The sequence below is a fragment of the Lineus longissimus genome, chromosome 4 (genome assembly GCF_910592395.1).
Source record: "Lineus longissimus chromosome 4, tnLinLong1.2, whole genome shotgun sequence".
NCBI classification, from domain to species: domain Eukaryota; kingdom Metazoa; phylum Nemertea; class Pilidiophora; order Heteronemertea; family Lineidae; genus Lineus; species Lineus longissimus.
This window is the reverse complement of record NC_088311.1, coordinates 2039888-2062477: the sequence shown is the minus strand read 5'-3', so window position 1 is coordinate 2062477 and position 22590 is coordinate 2039888. Positions and strand designations below refer to the sequence as shown.

General features: G+C 41.1%; 1 protein-coding gene across 3 annotated transcripts; it reads right to left on the bottom strand.

The window, feature by feature from the left end:
- Window positions 1-242: 242 nt before the first annotated feature.
- On the bottom strand, window positions 243-22342 carry LOC135487238 (terminal uridylyltransferase 4-like). 3 transcript variants are annotated; one of them, XM_064770745.1, is made up of 24 exons: window positions 22233-22342; window positions 20968-21769; window positions 20687-20775; window positions 20382-20525; window positions 19253-19571; window positions 18753-18949; window positions 18186-18383; window positions 17726-17897; window positions 16515-17458; window positions 16050-16197; window positions 15789-15875; window positions 15386-15486; window positions 15001-15162; window positions 14796-14885; window positions 14285-14476; window positions 13738-13915; window positions 13368-13415; window positions 13068-13165; window positions 12701-12825; window positions 12407-12510; window positions 11999-12231; window positions 9230-11782; window positions 8938-9028; window positions 243-8412 (listed from the first exon to the last, which is right to left on the bottom strand). In XM_064770745.1, the coding sequence occupies exons 2-24, from the start codon at window positions 21764-21766 to the stop codon at window positions 8327-8329; spliced, it is 7158 nt and encodes a 2385-aa protein (XP_064626815.1). In that variant the 5' UTR covers window positions 21767-21769; window positions 22233-22342; the 3' UTR covers window positions 243-8326. The 3 variants fall into 3 exon arrangements, with proteins under 3 accessions (XP_064626815.1, XP_064626817.1, XP_064626816.1); XM_064770747.1 differs by having other exon boundaries at window positions 20409-20525; XM_064770746.1 differs by having other exon boundaries at window positions 20974-21769.
- Between the last annotated feature and the right edge of the window lie 248 nt (window positions 22343-22590).

The following is a 22590-nucleotide window of genomic DNA, read 5'->3' as shown; positions in this document are numbered from 1 at the left end:
CATCCTAACCCACACATAAAGAGTGGTGACGGGGTCCACAAGTTAGCAAACAACCTCCAAAATAAACAGAGGTAGCATAGTTGTCCAGGAGGCTTTGATGCTCATATTGTACACCATCCAAATTTATGAACCAGCTGATCATCTCCAATCCCTAGTTCATTCAGATGTTGATCACTTCTTATGGGGAGTCCATGGGAACATCTCAAATATCTTCTCAACAAAATAAAGACAACTCACATGAATTATGTTACATAAAATTCCCCACTTTTATTCACCAGTAATTTTCTATATACATTTCTGATCACTCATCTGTAACTGAAGGACAAGTTTGACTACCACCACAGACAGGCCACACACTGCATGAGGTCATTTATTTGATTCAAAAACATCATCACCTGAATATTTTTCTAACACATGATAAAATAGGATATTCAAAACATCGTTATTAACTGTAATTATTTTAGTCTAATCCTGATTTCAAGTTTTCACTGATTATTTAAGTGGCCTAAAAACTTCCAATGTGAAGAACTCAATTACAGACCATTCCATCCAAGCTGAGGATACCTTCCAAGCACTGAACACAGACATGAGATTGTGGAAATCATCCCATTTCTCTCATATTTTCTCTCACAGAAGGCCATTTTCCTGTGACCACTGATGTTCTGAAAAATTCTTATGTCTGGACAAGAGATGGTATGAATTCTTGTTTCCTCAGCTGGAAGCAGTGATTGATGCCAACTAGCAGAGATAACTTCAAGCCTCAGTGTTTCTATTTGAGAATTAATGATTCAAATAAACAGCTAAACCTGATAGGTTCAACAAAATCAAATACTAGAAATCAGACATTGGTCTAAAGTTCAGTTTGGATCACTACCATAACTTATGTGAATTACAATTGGAAAACTTAAGAATTTACTACTTGCCTACAAATCAAAAGCTACACCCAGCACATAAAAATCTCAAATCTCAATACCAGTATAATAAAAGTTAATTTGAAAATAATTTCTTTTTTCATAACTTGATATGAAGTACGTGTACATACTATATCATCCTCATGCAGTACTGTGGCCTTACCTGTACCAAGTACAGTCCTCACCGAGAGTCGTTATAACCAATTTACTATAAACCCACTTGTGCTTAAAAACATCAATTCAACAAATGGGTGAATTCGTTGGACAAGTTGGTTGAGTTCTTCCGTTAAATTACTCTTTTCCTGCATTGCAAACAACCCTAAAAGCTATTTTCTTTGGTTGGGACTATGCTGCCAGCTACTTCCCACAAAATAGGCCAATGCGGGCCTACATGTATAACTTATTGTTGTGGTGGAAATGCATGATAAACCATGCTATCATCAGAAGATTTGGGTCTTTTGAGGGAAAAACTCACCTTCGTTGAAGTTTACAGCAAAAAGTAGCAGAGCCAAAATCATTGATATTTTCAGCCAGATTATTAGTAGGCTAGTTTACCCAGCTCCTGGCAAAAGTATTATTAATGGAGATGCCAAATCCCACAACGATACTTATTGTCTGCCCTCAACAATAGTGAGCAGTTCTGTCAATTGTAAATGGCTATACATCTTTCTAAATGCAATAATGCCACCAGCATTGGATCAATGAGACAACCAATTCAACCATAGTAGCCAGGCACAGGATCTGTGGTGATTTGCCCATCATGACTTGTTCCCAGAGTGATTCAAAGTCTCAATTGGATTCTGGCTATGCAAAACATTCTGATTGCTACCATACCAGAACAATGAAACTAGCATGCTTTCTGCACTTAACAGCATTGTTAACTCAGTACTTATCATTCATAAAAGACAACTATTAAAAACAAAACTATTGATTAAAATGCCTCTACGTGATGCTAGAGGTTGTCCACAGGTGGCAATCATTTTTAAATCAACCTCTTGGTCCATAATTGAAATGAAGAGAAGCTTCCGTAACATTACTTGGGAAACTCTCATCACTTGTGATATAATCAGACCAAGACCAATCCTACCATCAGTTCAGTGTCCAGAGGCAGTTTATTAAGTCTGCTCTAAAACTTTAAAATGACTAACAGCTATCCCAGTCAGGCTCAGATGTGTAATTACACGTATTTTCTAAACCTCTTTGTTTGTAATAGGTGATATGATCATAAAACTTTGCAACAAACTTGCAGCTGAGATCATTCCACGTAAAACTCTTAAGAAATGTTATCAAAATCTAAAGTCCTCAAACATTGACCTGAAATGAAGAATGCCTAATTTGACGAGACTTACCACCTATGGACAAAAACTAGTGATTCATCCAAGAATATCATACTTTAGAATGTATATCCAAACAGAGTAGAACACTGTACATATACAGCAAGAACATTACACCCAGTTAGGCTACAAAAGTCTAAAATTCATATGCAAAAATATAATGACTGTCATCATTTGGACCTGGTTAATAAAACATCATGTATATGAAAGGACTTGGACTATGGACTGTAGACTGGCAAAACTTGGAACTTGGAATAGATATTATTATGTTCGATTTGGAGTCAACCCTGAAATGTCCTTAATGAACCGTGATATTTGGCCTTGGTATGAAGTAGACCCCAGTCAGTTCTCCAATTCCCCATCCAGGTCAACCTCAAGGTACTTCCCAATCCAATATCAAATTTAGACTACTGCATCACTTACTCTAGTACACCAAATTCCCGAGTTTACTTCACACAATACACAAATTACTAGTGTAATTGCTGAGTAATCAATCGACACCATGGACAGAATAATGCAGTAGTGTAAAATGAACATGGAATTCATTTATTCCCATACCTGGAGTGACAAGGTAATTCAAGAGAGAAACCCTCAGTTTTCAGTAGATTGACTGAACACTCTTGTCAAACTCCCATCACAAATATTATTTAATTGACAGTTACACAAGCTCATTCCATGGCTGACTGAAGAGACTCAGATGGCATCGCTCCCATTTCAATAACAGAAATGCGAAAATAAACAGAACCATCCCACACAAAGGGACAGACCATTCGTACACTAACTTATTGTACTGGTACTTTTACGAAATGCATGTCACCATGAAGATGGCCTCACAGAAACAAAGTAACAAAATAGAAATGTAGCTGTTTTTTCCAACGATAGCCACGGAGAGAAAATCAGGTGCACAAAACTTCAAGAAATAAGAAGTAACTAACTTTCAGGACCTCAAAGTTGGAATAAATGCACATGAAGACCTGAAAACACTACCTCAGATCTTGAATTTCGATTATTGCGACTCTAATGTATCACGGGTTCTAATCGATTATAATGCTTCTCACATTTGCCCAGCCCCATCATTATACACCAGTTGACACTAAAATGTTAAATGAATTATTGCTTATCTCCACCTCACCTTTTGGCAGAGAACGCTGCAAGGGTTAGAGCCCCTTACGTAATCCTAACCCAACAGCCCTCTTGGCATTTTACAGCTAAAAGGTCAGACAGAGATGAACTAAACCTACGCTTCCATTAACCACTCTGCAACAGACTGTTATGGCATTCAGCCGAAGAAAGAATTGCAAGAGTCCCATCCCAAAAGAATGAACACCAGTTATAATTCATAACTGGAAGCCTTTGGAACCAATTGAGGTTCAATTTCTTTTTTCCAACCCGTTTGAAGAAGTTGGCGCAATAATATTGTCGAAATCAAAACGATACTACCACCAGGGATAGCACAGACACTAAATTTGTTGGCTATTAATGACAGTACAGTACAGTGATGGACACTGTCTGATCACCTTGACCATTACTGTACAATACTGTACTGTCGCGAAGAGCCAACAACTCTAATAGAGATCAAAGAACAGTAAATCCCCAAGTCCAAGGTACCCCATGACCCTACATTGTAATATACATTTGTATTGCTAGCAATAAACCAAATTTGGAATTCCCATGAATTCAACTCCAAAGCATAGATGAACAGGCAACTTCCATCTCGATCACCCTGCCACCTAATCTGTCAATAACGATAAGTAACTTATATCAGGAATATAAATATCAGTTATCATGCATATTCAAAATTCCCAAGTAAAGTCGGCCCAACCATGAAAAAAAATATTTACAATGTCATATCAAAAAGCCTCAAGTTGTGCAATGTTGGGCCAGGTTGTTCATGTTACCACTATATACAAACCCTCTGCAATTTGCTCAAGGGAAAATGTTTCATCCTGAAGTTCGATGCCATCTGAAGTCACTAAGCATAGGGGATAATGAACAGAACAAGAATTTGACACTAAAGCATGCACCTGAAATGCATGTTTCTGAATGTTTTAAGCACTTGCAGATATCCAACTGTATACAGAAACCTCATATGACAAATTGAGTGAAATTCAAGCAACTACATGAATGTCGACATTCACCTTTGCTTTTATCTGCCATTCCAACACCAGGAAAGACATTTATGGTCTCACATGAAATGCCTGCAGTCTAATCCCAACGGGTCCATGACAGTGAGTAACTTTATAACACTCATAATAATACATTTGTTCTCATGCATGATGGATGTCGTTGAAAGGCTGCGCTCAACAGATGAACAGACTCTCCCTCACAAGGACACCTGCTGCAGTTGTTAATACCATAACACAGTCTTGACATTGGCGACCAATTCTCAATTTATCATATGAAACTCAATCACGTGGCACGAAATACAAGCGTTTACCAGCAGTCCAAGTCCTCACCATATCAGAGCAGAATTAGACTGCAATGCCCAAGTATTTCATCAAACGTTCTCAAACCAGTCGGCAAAAACTAATCTTACATGTCTATACCAGTCCAAATGATGACCTGTCACAAGGGGGTGCTAACCAATCTACAATACATTAGATATCTTAGTTGATTTGTATTAGATCTGTATTGTACCACAGGCTTGACTTAATAATGGTCAAAATGTTACTTTTATACATTTGTACAATTATACACAAAGCAAGCCTCTGGTTTACACACCTGTACAACACTCAACTGCAGAAGGAAACACCCCGTGATAATAATGTCAATGATTAATATTGGTGAAAAAGACAAATCCAAGTGACAGCTAGAACCAGAACATTCAACGGCAGACGACTAGAACATGATTTCTCATTACAAGAGAGAAAGCACTGCAACTGATCACAACCTTTTCCATGGTCACCGCGAGGAATAGGTGTCCTTGGGCAGCACATTTTGTGCCAGGTGCAGGTATTGTGCACACAACAAAAGCATCACTTTGTATACTTATTCTGTGCCGTGCTCTAGGGCACTCCGACGACCAGGCACTCATCTGCCTACCCTATGAGGAGAAGCCATATCTGTTGCCCAAACAAGGTTTTCTGATCAGGTAATCAGGCAGAGATGAAACGGCTAAAACCAGGTCAGTTTGTATGTCGTTCTGGAGGGTAGCCATCTACCAAGAGGATGTTCTGATTCTACGTCTAGAAGTCACTTCATCAACTCAACGCCAGGTCAACCCTGTACAGTTTAGTTCGCAGGAATATCAAAGACTATAGGGAGAGATAGAGATGGGTAGACTAGTGATCTACTGCTTTTAGAGTTGGTGACATCATCTTATGGAAAACTACACTACTGATTTGCATGGACTTGAGGTTAGGCTTACAAGTAAGTCCCGAACCTAGAATGTACTCTATATATTGACTCAGTTATAAGATCTCGTCCAAGCCTCATACTATCCCTTCTTTGCAATCATTGGTGGTTCCATACCTATTTCACTGACACAGAGAGACATGTTTGAATTCTGGCAAAACTCTGGCAATGAATTGAGAAAGCGACAAAAGGTTAAGCTTTAAAAATAAGCATAAAGATACTAGCGTTATATCTACGGCATACACATGGAACTATGCTTAATAGTAATAGACTATAAAGTGTAACAAAACTGCTTAACACCAGTTGCTTCCACTAATCAAAAAATCAAACAAACCAAAGAAGTAACCCTTCAGAATTGAAACAAACACATTGCTAGACAGCAATTCACATATATACGACTGTACATACAGAAGTTAATAGAAAGTCTCTTGTAGTACACGTTACGTTTTTCAACAAACTAATGCGGTGAATAGATATAAATGCCAGTCCTTATGGCCAAGTGTAAGCTAAGAGGATATACGCTACGTGATATTGACTTGCAATATTCATGTCCACACTAAAAGCAAAACAGTGATACACAACAATAGTAACATGGAGAAGTAAATGACATCAAACACATGGACCTCTTCCCCTTTGGAACGTCATGGAGAGTTTTGTGAAGCAGAGTTGTTGCATCAATGACTGACCATAAACCCTATGCTGGCTTTGTTCATTCTAAAACATGACATTTTACTGTGGACTCTCTCCAGTGTCTTACATGCACACTGCAAAATATGGTTTCTAAATATTTCATGGCAATGCCTGTAACTCATATGTAGCTGAATTTGAACTGGAGGTAAAAGCTAAGTAATGAGCTGTATTTGTTGGCTGGTATCAGTTTCAAAGGTCAGTTTTCCTTGGCATTGCTATTAAGGCAAACACAAAGGAGAGAACCGAACAGCTAATAAGATGTCAGTTTCAGTCTGAATACTGATACCAAATTTAGAACTAACGGTAACTGATCAGAAATCTCCATCACTTTCTAAATGTGAAGAAAACTAACTGAAAATACCACACTAACTGCCAAATCTGACATTATGTTTTTAACTAAATTCTTCAACTATCAACTTACAACAGGAGAGCGGACTAATCGTCAGTTGTATACCAAAAAAGTGTAGCAACGTGTACACATAGAAAACACCGCATTTTACTACAAAGTTAGGATTTATAACAATGGAATCCTTTTTTACTCCAAGCTTTCTGCCAGGATAACTCGCTTGTGACTTGGGAGAGCAATCCCCAAGTTTTTACACTGAATAAATCCAGTAAGATTGGCAAGACCATCTCGGTCAATCATGCGTTGACATCAGGATCAGGAAATTCCTGGCAAAGGACGTTTCGTATTATAAAGCTCCTTTCATGTACATTTGATTTGGCAGCTTTGCCTGGCAAATGACATTTTGAGCATCATTTCCTGATCAATTCATGAATCATCGTCTCTTAGCACTAAAAACATCAAACACCATTAAAAATCAGGAGATTTTATACCTTAAATGAGTGGTATTTGATGTTTCAGCCCTTCTTATGAAACCATGGAATTTGTCAACTACCGATATTTACAATCCAAGGAACCATACAAAAACATGGTCAGATAGCACTTTCACTAATAAACTGTAACCAGTGTCATCAATTAGCAAAAGTAAGATGGATTTTTCGGGACTTGTCAAACTCCACGGCTTCACAACCAGGTTAATCAAACCCACGATAACCATACCACCTATCAATACCTAATTATACACTTTTAGGCAGTTCAACTCATCTCACCACATCATAATTAAAGAAATGCAAAATATGTTCAAAAATAATTTCAAAGTAGCCAATATCCTCCTCTGAAGGTGAAAAACTTACAGTATAATCATAACCGTAGATTATTCTGAAGATAGGCAAATTAATAGAAGAGAGAACTGTGTACAAGTGTTGGCCACAAATAATCACCAAAAGTTTATTTTTTCACAGAAGGTGCCTCAGAATGACATTTGACAGAAAAAGTTAACCCCCGTCCAAGAAAGAGACACATCTGTCCTTTGGAGTAACAAGTTACATTTTCATATAATTTACACCGAAACCACTTCAGAGTTCAACTTTTGGTTTTACAATCTTCCCAATACTTCTATTCATGAGGTTCTTCAAAACTTTACTCTTGCATTTCCAGATCAATTTCTATGTTCTAGTCAAATGTCCTAGGGTATACAACCCATTCTTTCCACAAGTTTTGACATGTTATCTTAAAAGTTCCTCCAATAGTTTTCATAAATCAGTTATATTTACAATCTAGTTGCTAATCCCTACTGTTCAGCACATAACATTGCAAACCATCTGAACCTTAAGCTCTGCTAAAAACACACTAATGTCCATATCCAAAACAACAAAGTAATTCACAAGACAATGATAGCTGTATTTATACCGAAGTTACGTTTTGGGAATTATTTTTCTTATGCAACAGAATCTTCCCAGTTACGGAGACATACTTAACTATGACAAACCCATCAAACACTCTATCGGCAGGAACATCCGTTTTTATTTTGAGCGACGAATCATTTCTGAAAATGGATGTAGTATATGAACTACTCCAAAGAAAACTTGTTACTTCTAAGGACAAACATGCAGTGGCCCACAAGATAATCATGGGAACTTCCTCATGGAAAAAAAGTTGATATAATGTCAACAGTAAACACTAGCTCCGAATACCTAATTGCCCTGGTACTCGAGATTGAGCCCGCGTCCTATTCCAAAGCTGAGCTGCGGGTGGTACGCTGCCTCCGGTATCTCCCTCTCTGAAATATGAAACAAAGGTGCATTAGAGTATCTCCAAGACGGCCACCTAAAAGTCAAAATAAGTCGTGAAAAAATATTTCTCCAACAGAATGGTGAATTCTTTTCGAAAAGGAGTGGTATCATGATACTTCACTGGTTACACTATGAAACAGATGATCACCGACCCATTCAGTGGAGAATTCGTCTCAGAATCTATTTTTTTTCATCAACTTTGCAACAAGAACTAAGAAGGGCAAAATCCCAACACGTAAGAGGCAGTGCAGTAGAGTTAACGAGAATAACTCTTACCAAAAATGAATAAGGCAAGCTCACTTTCACATTTCTGTTCTTGCGTATATGTAAGTTAAAGAACAAGTAAATACTGACAGAATATAAAACCGGTTTGATGTCATCATTGTCTCTTTAATTTTATAATTTTACAAGGTTTGAAAATTGGTAAATATGATGACTTTCGTGGCGATCTCAGCTGTGAGAAATTTGAAAAGTGTCTGGCACTGAAAGAGTTAAAACAAGGTACTACGTACCTGTTGCAGTGTCATCTGGGACTGGAGTTATTCGGTTGCCTATCGGCACTTGGGAAGGTTCTGACGTCTGTTGGAATATGGAGGACGCGTACTGCAACAAGAAACAACACAATCAAAAGTAATGGGAGAGGACTTCTCTGAACTGATGGATCGTTTCCCATGGTTTAGCCGACTTCATGAAGAAGCCACATCAGAATGAATGTGTGCTCTGATTGGGATTAATGGGTCATTGGACTCAAATGGATTAGTTCACAGTCAGTTTTGAAGATGCTTTGATAAGACATTTACTCACCTGTTGCTGGTCAAACCGAGGCTGCGTACTCTGCTGTAACCAGGGGTTATACAGCGGCTGCTCGATCTGACTAGTCCATGGGTCACGTTGCCCCTGGCTGCCTCCCTGCTCTGCCTGTGCGTTGGGACTCAGCTGACCTCTGGACTGGTTGAGATAAGATGAGAATAACTGATTGCCGCTCTCCTCTCCAAACTGTTGTGCCGGTTGCTGCTGCTGCTGCTGTGCCTGCTGTTGCCCAGGTTGCGACTGCTGTTGTTGATGTTGCGCTGCCGAACTGTACCATATCTGCGTCCCCGTCATAGCAGTCGACTGTTGTTGTGAAGCTGGATGGTAGAAGTTTTCCTGATTTTGCGGGCTGTACTGGCCTTGGTGACTAAAATACACGGGCTGTTGTTGCTGTTGCTGTTGTGGCTGCTGTTGTGTCTCCCTGAAGTAAAGGTCACCTTGACGTGGCTGTTCAAAACTTGGCTGTTCTTGCGATTGAAAGTGAGGTGGGTATGGTTCAGGAAAAGCCTTTTCAGGTTCTGCCTGGGACTGACTCTGGTCCCGGAAAGGATCAAACTGATGTTGGAGAGGAAAGATGTGCTGGGCCTGGAAACCAGCTGCTGTGCCCAACAGCTGATGTCCAAATGGTGTTGGCTCTTGTCGCTGACCGAAAATATCAGCTTGGTCCTTTTCCTGCTGTTGGTTCTGAAACAGCCGTTGCTGTTGTTGCTGCTGAATGTAGAACAGTGCATTAAGGTGATGCGGCGTCATCGGCATTAGGTTTTGAGCCAACTGAGCTTGTGGACTCTGTTGCAAAGGTTGAGTGATCGATGAGGGTTGGAGATATGCTGACACTGAGGGTGGATTCGGACTCGGGGCAGTGTCGCCTGGCCGTGGGGAACCATGCATATCCTGGGATGGATGCTCATGCTGTCGCAATTTCTGGAACCGAGGCGGAGCTTCTTTTGGAGGTGAACGTCGTTTCTTCACTGCCATGTCTTTGAAGTCAGGTCGTCGAGGAGATGTGTGTCCGGGAGACGTATTGGAGAAAAGATGTTGTGGTGAACTCCCACCCATTGGCGATACTGGTCGATTATGAACTGGAGATGTCCTAGCAATGGGATGAGCATTTGGATGAATAAACTGGCCAATAAACCCACTATCCTTTGCTACCAGTGGTCTATTTTGCAGATGTGAATACTGGGCGATGGATGGTGGCTGAATAGCTGACTGGTGGCCTTCAGAGTGTGATGTTGATAGGCCACCCATTCCAATCTCAGCAGCTGTATCACCCAGTTTTGGCTCCTCCGATGCATCCTGTTGCATTATTGGGAAAGGTGGCCGTGGTGCACCACCTGGTGGTCTTTGTAGGATGTTAACCTGACCAGGAACAGGAGGTCGCCAAGCTGTTTGAGCTGGAGGGCCAGAGAACGGTCTCTTCTCTCCCCGTCCAAGGGGAGCAATATTCACAGTTCTATTGACAGGTTTAGGACCAGGCTGATCCATGCCAACGGGCGAAGGTACGGCAGGTTTCTTCGGAGGAGATCCAAAAAGTGTCTGGCCAGGCGCTCGACCAGCAGACTCATGGAGAGGTGGTGGCTGTATTGGGCCAGAGGAAGATTTCTGAGGCGAGCTAAATGGCCGGTCCTTGTTCTGTTGTGCAGTGGCATAAGGCCGATCTCGCATTGGCTGAGACAACCCAGGTCTTCCCCCCTGAGGATGAAATTGGCCAGGTTGATCTTTTTCTTGGGAAGGTGCTCTATAGTTATCTTTTCGGCTAGCTGACTGTTCTCTATTCCGCTGAGTCAGCTTATCTTTCTCGGACACCATATTGCGTACATCCTGGCTCATAGTTTTATGTCCAGTGCTGTCAACAATTGTAGTACTTTTCAAGAATAAATCTGGATTATCTATTCTACCAGCAAGCCCTCTCTGATCCATACCAGGCCTCTGACCATGCTTGGCATGAAATTGCTCCTGAATACTAGAAGAAGGCTTCTGATTTTGGAACGGCTGACCAGGACGATTCCCAAAACTTCGATCCTGCCCGGGACGTTGTTGACCTTTATCCCCAAACTGAAATGGCCTCCCTTGACCTTGCTGCTTGCCCTGCATTCCCATATTCTGCTGCTGTGGGCCCTGCTTCTGGAACTGAGCCCCGCCACCTCTCATCATACCTGGAGAAGGGCCGGGACCGAGCTTTTTCTCCTGGCCTTCTTTTTCAGTGAGAAAGCTTCCTTTACCAATGCCCCTCTCTAACTTTTCCTGTGCTGACAACTCCTTGGTTTGGTTGCTGGGACTAGCTGTTGAGGCAGCCAGTCGTTTATCGGATGAGGCTATTTTACTGTCTGCCGGCTTCACTTTTGTATCTACCTTGGATGCTCCTTTGTCGTTCTTTTCTTGGCCCTTTACTCCTTGTTTATTCTCGGACGCCTTTTCATCTCTTCGATTTGGGCTTCCTCGACCAGCTGCTCCTTGGGGTCCATCTTTGGGCCTACCACCTGGACCTTGGAACCTGTCTGGGGATGGACGTCCAGCTCCTGGGTTAGGGTGGCGATCACCAAACATCTGAAGTTAGATAAAACATAGCTACATAAAACAGAGCATGCATGCGCACTTCACCCAAAAGAAGTGCATCACAAAAGATACAATTTCCATTAGAGGGGAACACATAACTGCGAATCATATGATTTGAACACAATTAGCAAAGGAAAGAGAGGAAACCAGACTATTATGAATACAAACACCAGACGCCAAATAGATCTGAAAAGGCCAAGTACTCACTGGGTTTCTATTCATGAACATGGGATGATGAATTTGCCTGGGACCTCCTGGTCCAGCAAAACCTGGTGGGAAACCTCGGCCTTCTCCAAAGTGAGGTGAAAACGGTGGTCTCATGCCGGAGTTGTAGAAAAGCTGAGGAAACGGGAAAGGTCTTGGCTGGTTCAACAGATTTCCCTTCGGTCCGCCAGGTCCTGGTTTCCCGGGCATACCTCGACCCTGCCCTTGTGGCATACCTGGAGGAACAAATAGAACTATATACATGGCTAACTAGTGACAATTCATTATGGTAAAATTACTCTATATCATGTTTACATGGAATACAATATGTACTGCTGAACTAAAGTTCACAATGAAAGACTCCAGCCATTACACAATCTCAGCCGTAATCGATATCTTATATTGTCTTACCTCTCCTTTGGTTCTGGTCCCTTCTCATTCGATCATCAAACTTTCCATCTCTCCTGCCATTATCTCTTCGACCATTGTCACCATCTCTACCATCCTTATGTTCCCTGGAGGAGCAAATAAGGCTACACATAAATCAGACCATAATATGCAATTGTCAGTAAATCTAAAAGATAAAGCTATGGCATCATCAAAAGGTCATCGATCCGAGTGGAGGTGAAAATCAACAGCAGAGAACTGGATAACATGAGTTATCACCAAGAGTGAAGACTTTCAAGTTAGACATCAAGCCCTTACCTTTCTTTCCTGGCAGTAACAATAGGACAGTCTCTTGCAAAGTGGCCTATCTTTCCACATGCACGGCATCCCCGGTCGTTGGGCGGTTGACCATCAACAAGCAAGGTTGAATCAAAGAAGTAATCCTGTAATGAGATAAAACTATCATCATTTTGGATATGGGTTCAGGTATGGTATATCATGGCCCTTATGTCTTGAAGATGAGTGATAAAAACTGTTGGTTCGCGATCAAAACCTTCATATCAGTCCCTGGTTTTTGAGAAGTCTGTGATCAAGAGCGGAGACAGGCTGTCATGGTGGCTCACCCAGCTCAAACAGCAGAATAGTAAAGGGCTCGTAAAACCTATTTCAAGTGAAGGTAACTTACATGGAAGGTGACGTAACCCTCTGGTGGCACCTTGGTGTCAACAGGCTTCCCAAACAGGTGGCGACCATTGATGAAGGCCTTCATGATGAATGTATTCACTGAAACAATGAAAGAAAAGCTAATAAGAGAATTTGATTCTTTTGGTTGTAATAATTCTGTGCTTTTCTCATTCACAGGAGTGTATCAAGGCGACATGGTACAACTATCAGAACCAGAAACAGGCATCCACTAAGGAACTCGGCGATATCAACGAATCAACCATCCAGTGCATCACTTGACAAGTCTCGGTGGTCTACTTACTTTTCCTGGACAACCCGGCACCCAGATTATGAGTCAAGTCAAATGGATCTGGAGAATGAGAGAAAGACAATCATAAGTTCACTAAAGCAGAGGTTTCATTTAGATTCTGCAAAATCATAATCTGCAATCCATTCGATAAACCTCACTTGTTATAGTTTGACTACAATCCAAATTTTCGTAATTGTGTGCTGGTAGATGGCAAGTAGACTTTCAAAGAAGGATAGTTTAAGCGCCAATATTCTGATGTGCTGGTGTCCACACAGCTGTAAGCCAAGTTTTCTGTTCTTTTCATACTTGCCGACGATGTGGTTTTCAGATAAAATACATCAAGATCACAACAGATTCAACAGTAACAGATAAAAAAACAAACCTTCAATGGCTATGCTCTTTCCATTCCAAAGCTTCTCAAATCTTGTCAGAGGCTTGAACTGACGAATGCTGACAACATGTTCTTTGAAGTTGAAGCCATCAGTGTAGAATTTCAGCAAACCTAGCCATAGTTCTCCAACAGTTTGGTTGTTCTTACCATAGCCTGGCCATTTTATAGGCTGCAAAGAGATATTGTGAAGATTAACAGCAGTTCATTTAACATTTTAGCATAAAGGTGGCACAGTATTGGCTTAAGACAATGGAGAGCTTTTCTAGGTTGCGACTCAGATGACACCAAGATGGTCGAATCGCACGGTCAGTGCTACACTTACTCTAAGCCAATCAGTTAACACTACCTCTGCCAGGGGGAGGGGTAGTGTTAACTAGTCTTGACTACTAATATTAGGCAATAGCACATAATTTTGACTTTCTATTCTGGAGTCTTTTGTTCTAGTGATTCAGGTAAGGAGTTATTTGGTGGTTGGATCTTGAAACTTATCGCAAATCACGCCATTACCCAACACATATTGGTGTGTAAGTTTCCTTACCAGGTCTTTCATATCATCAAAGAACCACGTATTGCAACCTTCTATGCTGATCACGGGCTTGCTAGCGTCGTCATAAAGCTCCTGGAGGACAGGGATGACTGGGGGTTTGCACTGCTGCAGATAGTAGAGCACCATCAGGATGTACGCATACGAGGACAGGCTACCACGAGATGCATCTCCTATGTCACACACCTGCAATATCAAACAACAATGGTTATCTTGGGAGTACAGTCTCAAACTGAAAAAGGTGCAGCTCTGTGGATAGGGCCAACTTTGAGCTAATGATATCTTAACCTGCATAGGATGATGTTCAGTGAGATCATGTGTTCCAAGGCATAAGAATCAAGAACACACAGCAACAAATAGCAACACTCATGATGGGCACTATTTCCCAGACTCTGTCTTCTTGCTGATAAGAGAGGGAAGACAAGCGCCCTGTTTTTAGCTTGGGATCAATTTAACCCCACAGCAGTGGAACTGTTGCTTTGAACAAGCCATCCTGGATCCTCACCTTGGCAAAAACTTTCATGATGTACCCTATGACCTTCACTCGGTCGTCAATTCCAGCATAATTATCTAACATCTTGGTGTTGTAAAGGGCCTGTAACAAATAATGAGAATTGCATGACAAACAAGTATGAACAGATGATGACCACATGGAAACAAAGGCTACTACAGAACAGTACCAATGTATGCCAAAACATCAATCAACTTACCAAAGTGTTGTAGAGACTGATATCTCCCTCTATTGATGACTTCCTGTGCTTGAACTTGACGATGGGAACCTTGGCAGTGGTAATAGCAAACACATTGAACAGACCTTTGTGTGTTTTCAACTTGGTTGCGAGATTCTCAATGATTTCAACACAGTTCAAGTTCTGAAAGAAAGATTGCAATTTTGATAACATTCTCGTGTTTGCAAGAACTACAATATATTAGCCAGTACATAATGAATACTTGATGGAGAACTGAATTTCTCAATGTCATGGTGGTGAATGTCATGGTAAAGGCCACAATCCTTCTCTTACTTTAAACATTTGAAGATACCTATAGTTACATGTATGCTGGTCCACAAGTGAATGTCGAGGGTTAAAATCTTACCTTTGGTGAATCATGAGTGGTGAGGGTCATACATATGTCAAGGTCACTGTTCTTGAAGCCAAAACCATTGCAGGAGGAACCAAACATGCAAAGATTACACTCTGAAAGAAGTACAACAAAGTTGTCACCGACCACATAATATCATCAATTTGGCATCCTGACATTGTACAGGACCTTGTCGTAAATATGGGGAACACTACTGAACAAAAAGCTTCAAACACTCTCTTTGACTCCACAGTCTGATCACACACAGAACCATGCCTTCGAAAGGTTTTATCAGGATGTCGGTACCCCAATCATATTCAGGCACGTGATGGACTCACAACTAACAGACAGCACACCAGCCAATAGTAAGGGACATCATTTGTAGGAACAGCGCAAGCCAAAAGGCCATACCACTTACCTGGGTATATTTCTCGAATGAAAACTTCTAATTCAGTGAGAATCTCTTTCCTGGCATTGATCTCTTTGTCAGTTGGCATGAAATCGTCTGCGAAGAAAAACAGATCCGTTAAAAACAGCTTGTTAAGTGCTTCTTTATAAAATGCTTAGCAGTATTCCAGTCACATTACTGAGACAAAGAGGCATGATTTAAGTAGTTTCAGGCAGTTCTGTAATAAAGATAGTTCAGTAATCCCTTAGCCAGATTTCAAACATATCTTACCAGGCACCATCTTCAATATATCATTCAGCAGTTTCTTGTATTCTGGTGTCAGGGTCGGCAGGGGTGAGATCGGGGGAAGATTTTCTTCTGGACAATTCTGCTTTAGATGACCTTCCTTCTGGCAGATACTGCACATGACAGCTGGTTTCTAAACAAAGCATAACAGGAGTTACAACTTGTATTGTTGCAATATAACTTGAACAGGCCATCCCCTAATCCTTAAAGTATTTGGGCTCTCAAAGAAAAGTTAAGGCGCACAGAATCTAATCCTGAACAAGAAAATAAAGCTGTCAGTGGTATTTTCTTGGCCCTATTGTAGGGAATGCAGCAACCGCGCAATCTCTTGTTTGCGAGAAGTCCTAGAAATGACCTTGGTGAAGAAGATCTACATGTAGATCGTTGCGGACTTCAGCACTTAATGAAACAAGATTGCAAACAATTTCAAAAACAAACAAATATACCCACCTTTCCATCGCAGAGTTTCTGTCTCTCAAAGAGGAACAAGACATCCTTCTGTTTCAGATTATCAACCAGCTTCTCACTATAGACCCCTTCACTTGATCCTGGCTTGTAGGAGCTTGCCTCTCCATCTCCAATGTCCTTCTCATCAACGAGTTCTTCACCGCCATCACCCTCTTGCTCTTCAACAGCCGCATTCATCAACTCAGTGATATCCTCGTCATCATCGTCACCATAGCGATCCACACTGTCAGTGCGTCCAAACTTGGAGCGGAGATGAGCAGCAGGGATTGGTGTGGTCACATCACCATCCTCTTTCTTGAATGCATCGTCATCTTCTGCACCCTTCAGGGCCTTGCCCATCACATGCTCAACATACTTGTGGGCAAACTCATCAATGTTTCCCTTCTTTTTAGCTTCCTTGCACGACGCCGGTGTATCCTCTTGACTTGATGATGTATCATCACCAGTGTCTGCACCATTCTCTTTTGCTTTCGCAATCACGTTTCCAGCCGAATCTGTCTGGATGCTCAATTTCAACTTCTCATCAGCATGTCCATGCAGAATATCCATGAACGCACCTGACAATGACCCTGTCACAATACTTTCGGCCTTCTCCGACACTTTGTCCTTGTCTGTCACATCAGGTGTCTTCTCCTTTCCCTGGATACCTTCAATGGCTTGACTTACAATATCTGAGACAGTATCTGAGTAGGACTGCTTATCGGATTGACTATCCTTTCTTTCCTTGTCTTTCTCCTTAGTATCAGCTTGGCTTGAGGACTTCGAAGAACTAGTGTCAGATTCTGCTAACCTCCAGTAAAGTGGGCCATTCTTTGTCTGTGGAACACCAAAGTACTTGCAGGCAGCCTTCAACCTTTCATGGATGTAGTCGAAGTTCTTTGTGTGACTGACTGATCTTGACACACTTCGTTTGGTGGAGAATGGATCTGGAAGTGGCGATGGCAAACTAATAAGCTGGGTGAAAACAACTCAACTACCTCATTCACCATTTTTTTGCCAGACATCATTAGGGCGGGGAAGATTCACTGTCTTCCCCCCCCCCCAAAATTATTTCATATGTGAAAAGAATTTCAAGTTCATCTTTTTTGAAGAGCTGCACAGAAACTTTCACTGATCAATCAAAGCCGCGAGGAATGATTCCCTTCAACCAACCATACCCACACGATACAAGCCATGAACTATTTCAATCCTACCTTCAATCGCAAGCTTCTTATAGGACCACTTCTTTTCATCTCTTGTCACAATCTTCTTCGTACGGAGGCAGACGACATGGTTGTTCATATCAAAGTCAACGCTGTAGAACCTTAACATCTTCACCCAGAGTTCAGCAACACTGTCTTTGTTATCACTTTTCCATACATCCTTCTGCAAAAGCAAATAAAGAATCTTTTCATGACTTGGATACAGAAGGTCATTACAGACAGAGCTGGTGCTGTGAACACCGCACTGGTGGGTCCCTGTTCGAATATCGCGACTGGGAGGGTGGAGCGGAAATGTAGGCCCAAACTTGAGGGGCTTCACCAAAGCTTTTGGGCGGAATTTGCACAATTGGTGTTTGGCAACAAATTTAGAGTCCACACTGTTTATTCTCCTCAACTTCAAAATTAGTTGCATGGAGTTAACATTAACTGCCAGCCAGGATCAAAATCTTACCAAGTTGTCCAAATCATCATAGAACCAGCAATCTTTTCCTTCGATCACCAACTCAGGACGTGTTTCCACACCCTTCGGGAGGAGCTCTTGTAGAACAGGTAGCATATTAGGCTTGCTGCGCTGGAGGTAGTAGATGACCATCAACATGTAGGAATATGCAGGCAGCGTACCATCTTGTTGTTTATCCATTTGGCAGATCTGTAATTTACAACACATTTTATAACAACTCGTCCATAACATATATGATGGAAGACCGATGTTTGAAATTAGCATCAGCATATGTCACCTCAGACTCAGAGGTCATGGTTTGACTCCAGGTCGGCACTCACCTTTAAGTATAGAGAGGGCAGCTCTTGGACTAGATAGGTTTCCTTTTGAGGTTTCTGGTATCCTCATTAAATACCTTACAAATTGCCCTATACTGTTTATAGAGCTAACATTGCCCTAACTGATCCTCAGCTCTCAATATTTTAAACCAAAGTTTCCATTTAACACCCCATGTTAGCTTCAACACCAAACTCTTTAAGGAAACCCTGTATAAGCTAGAATACCAAAATGTTCAATTACCTTAGAGAGGTATCTAAAGCAAACTCCTAATCTTCTGACACGTTCATCAATCTTACAATAGGTGGACAAAAGCTTGGTTGTTTGCTGGGCAAGAGCGTTTCCAACACTAAGCTGACATTCCACGTCAGTGACAGGATCCTTGAAATAGATGGCTGGAATCTTTGCAGTGAAGTCACTCCTAACCTTGGAGTAGGAACCTGGGGTAAGAAGTTTAAATAAGTAAACAGCTTGAACGTTTCACGCAAGGATGGGAGGGCTTTTCTAAATAGAATTTTACGAGAAGTAAGAACTTGTAAACACGAGAGGGTGGGGAGGCTGCCTCTCCAATAATTCTCACTTTAATGCTGTGAAAAAACCGGATTCATATTCTCCAAGAGGGTCATCTCTTCACTACCCAGAGAAACCAGGGATGGCTAGAAGTTGACAGCCAAACTCTAAGAGAAGCAAGAGCAAGCAAAAGTAGCAAATACATGTGTACAATGCTTTTAAATTGGACTCACCATTGTCGCGGAGTAACTTATAGATCCCCATGAGAGTAGCAGAGGGACTGGAGGTCTCTGGTATGACAATATCAATGTTGACATCACTGCCCTTCAACCCAAATCCATTCACTGATGATCCGTACAGTTCTAACTTCACATCAGGTAGTTTTTCCTGAACCATCTTCTCCAACTTTTTCACAAGCATCTGGCGGTGCTCTGTAGCTTCCTTGGTCAGTCCTACCATTTCAACGATCTTATCCAAAAGTTTGTTCAGTGCTCGGATGTGAGGCTGAGAGAGTGAAGGCAGCCGCTTCAAAAGCAAATCAGTTTCTTTTGTCTGAAAAGAATGGTTGATGACATAACAGACAGAAACACTCAAAAATACTATAATATCTTGTAAATTACTACACATTTCCTTCAAAGAGACTGACATTGCTAACATAACGGTGTCGCAAAGCACAATACGTGCATGACTCATCACCCAGTCTAATAATCATCATCACCATTGCAAGAGAAATGAACCTCTCCAAATTCTGTAAGCTGGATGCATTGCCACCCCCATAATCAGCACTTTCAAATCAAGCTAACTTTTGATGCACTTGAAATCACACAATCATTTTAACCATAAATCACGTCATTTCTTTCAACAATCATCTGGCCCGGATATTCAACAAATCCAAACCCATCCAACAACTCTTATGCTAGCAGATGACAAAATAACAACTTATTCTATTGACAGTAGCAAGGCAACACATCACACAAGGTTTTCTTACAGAATACAACACAACACATATTCCTACCCCTAATGACTGTTGGTAAATTCCACTGAACTTCAAAGAATTTCTTTTAAATGTGATGTCAACTTCTTTCAGGATACAAAAAATATGGAAATTGTGATTACTTTCCAAACAAAGTGAGATCATTAATATTCGTCACAGAGTTGAAAGTTGTGGCCATGCATTACTCTACAGCGAAACCTTTCATTGAGAGTAAACAATGGCCTTTCAGACAGAAATCATTTTCATTCATATAGTGTGCCAACACAAACAGTGTTAAAAAGTGCAGACAAATGAACTTCTCACTACCCTCCAGTGAAAGAATCTACCATCAGTCCTTAAAGGGTTCAGAGATGTTAACCTAAACTTACAGATTCAGAGAGTTCGTGCTGACATACCTCCCTGAGTTTCCTATGCCTCTTGTCACGTATATGCCGCTCGCAAACCATGACACTATCACAGTGATATTCACAGAGACGACAATAGTAGGCAGCCCGCGGGAATTTCGTAGAGCGCTGAAATACCAAGAGCAAAAGTGACATTCCTTTTAATCAACTTGCACTCAAGTGCAATCAAAGTTGTGAATACATGGCTACCCCCACCCCCCAAATTTTTTCTGGAGAAAACACAATTTTTTTTCTGTATGGTGTTCTTCAACTTTAACAAAGTTACTCACCTTTTTTAATGGATGGACCTCCTCTCTGATGAGAGCTCGCAGCTTCTCCACACTTGGGTGGGCGGGATCAAGAGGTGCTGATGGGTTTTCTGGAAAGCAAACGGGTGAAAAGGATTGGATATCTAATCATTCTGATTCTGATACTGAAGCCATGAATTTTACACAAGTACATTACAAAATGTAGGTACAGCTCAGCAACACAAATTATCTCAAAACGAAAGAGAAAGTTTATTTCAAAATGGTCCAACTGACATGATTATTTGTCTGCCCACCACACTTACCCGTACCTTGTCCGGCAGGAGTCACAGGTTCCTTCTTTTTGCCTGGATGCTCTTTCTGCAATGTCTTGTCCTTCACAGCTGCTTCCTTCTCATCATTCGTCTTCATCTTCTTGGCAACAGTCTCAGTGCTGTCATCTTCAACTGAATTCTGATTCGAGGATTTAGCAGGTTTCTTTTTTATCACTTTCATTTTCTGTTGTTGTTTCTTTTTTCGGTCTGCGTATGTTTCATTTTTTTTATTTCCCTTCCTGTCAGCTTGGCCATTGCTGTCACTACTTCCAGCCCCTGAATTCTCTTGGCCTTTCTTGGCCCCGGCAGAGTCTTTCTTATTACTACTTGCAGTAGAGATTGTTTTCTTTTCTTTATCATCTGATTTGCTTTTATCTTCTTCTTTACCCTCATCTTCCTGTTTCCCTTCATCAGCCTGTTTCCCTTCATCAGCCTGTTTCCCTTCATCAGCCTGTTTCTCTTCATCAGCCTGTTTCTCTTCATCAGCCTGATTCTCTGTATCTACCAGTTTCTCTGTTTCTACCTGTTTTTCTTTGCCAACTTGTTTTTCTTTATCGACCTGTTTTTCTTTGCCAACTTGTTGTTCTTTGTCGACTTGCTTTGTATCGGTATTTTCCTCCTCAAGGGTGGGGCTGCTTGTTTCACCATTGGATGTTGTCACCTTACTCTCACCACTGTTCTTATCTTCTTGACCACCAGGCGAACCCTTCTCATTTTCATCCTTTAGCAAAATCTTTTTAAGGCCAGCTTCGATTTCGGCACAGTCTTTATCCTTTTCTTCTGAAGCCATGTTCTGAAACAAAAACATGCATCGATATCTTAAAGGGAGACTACGGGCATTGAAAACCATGGCATAGCCCAGCTGGTTAAAGTTAGCTTTTGAAAACACCAGGTCAGTTATGCTTAAACTGTACCATCGACATATCCAGGAGTAGGAGTAGGACTGAAGTCGAAGGAGCCTCAGTCATCATAGCATAGGGTTAATTACGACCCGATATGGATATATGTAGAAAAATATCATCCCTACACAAAAAACCATTCAATGCAAAAAACAATTTCCTTTCCATTCCATTCATCAAAAAAGCATAGTACACTAGAATGTCACTTCCACGTGTGCTTTGGTCGGGTTGACAACTAGCTGGAGTGGAGCAAAACTTCTTCAGCCGGATATGGACTCCTAACTTTGGACGATGCATAGCAGGCTTCTAGGCATCTAACCTATACATGTTATATATCAAATGAAAGATCATATTCACCTCTTTCTTTTAGAGCGTGTTTATTATTTCAGTATTCAATATATCACGCAAAAATATGTAATATTGTTGAGAAATTTCCTTCTTATTCGACTGACTTCAGAGAATCCGCCATCTTAAACTACAATGCATCATGGGAAAACTTTCCGGTCTACAAAATAAAATTTCTGAATAATCTCTTGATTTACAACATTCGTGGATGATACATTTTCTCTTATCAACAGGTATTTTATTAAATTTCATCTAATGGAAATATATAAGCATTAGCTAAAAATTTGGTAATTAGTTACATACTCTTAGGAGAGGTGTCAGCACCATTCACCATGATAGGGTCTACATTTTGTGATTAACTCCTGTCATT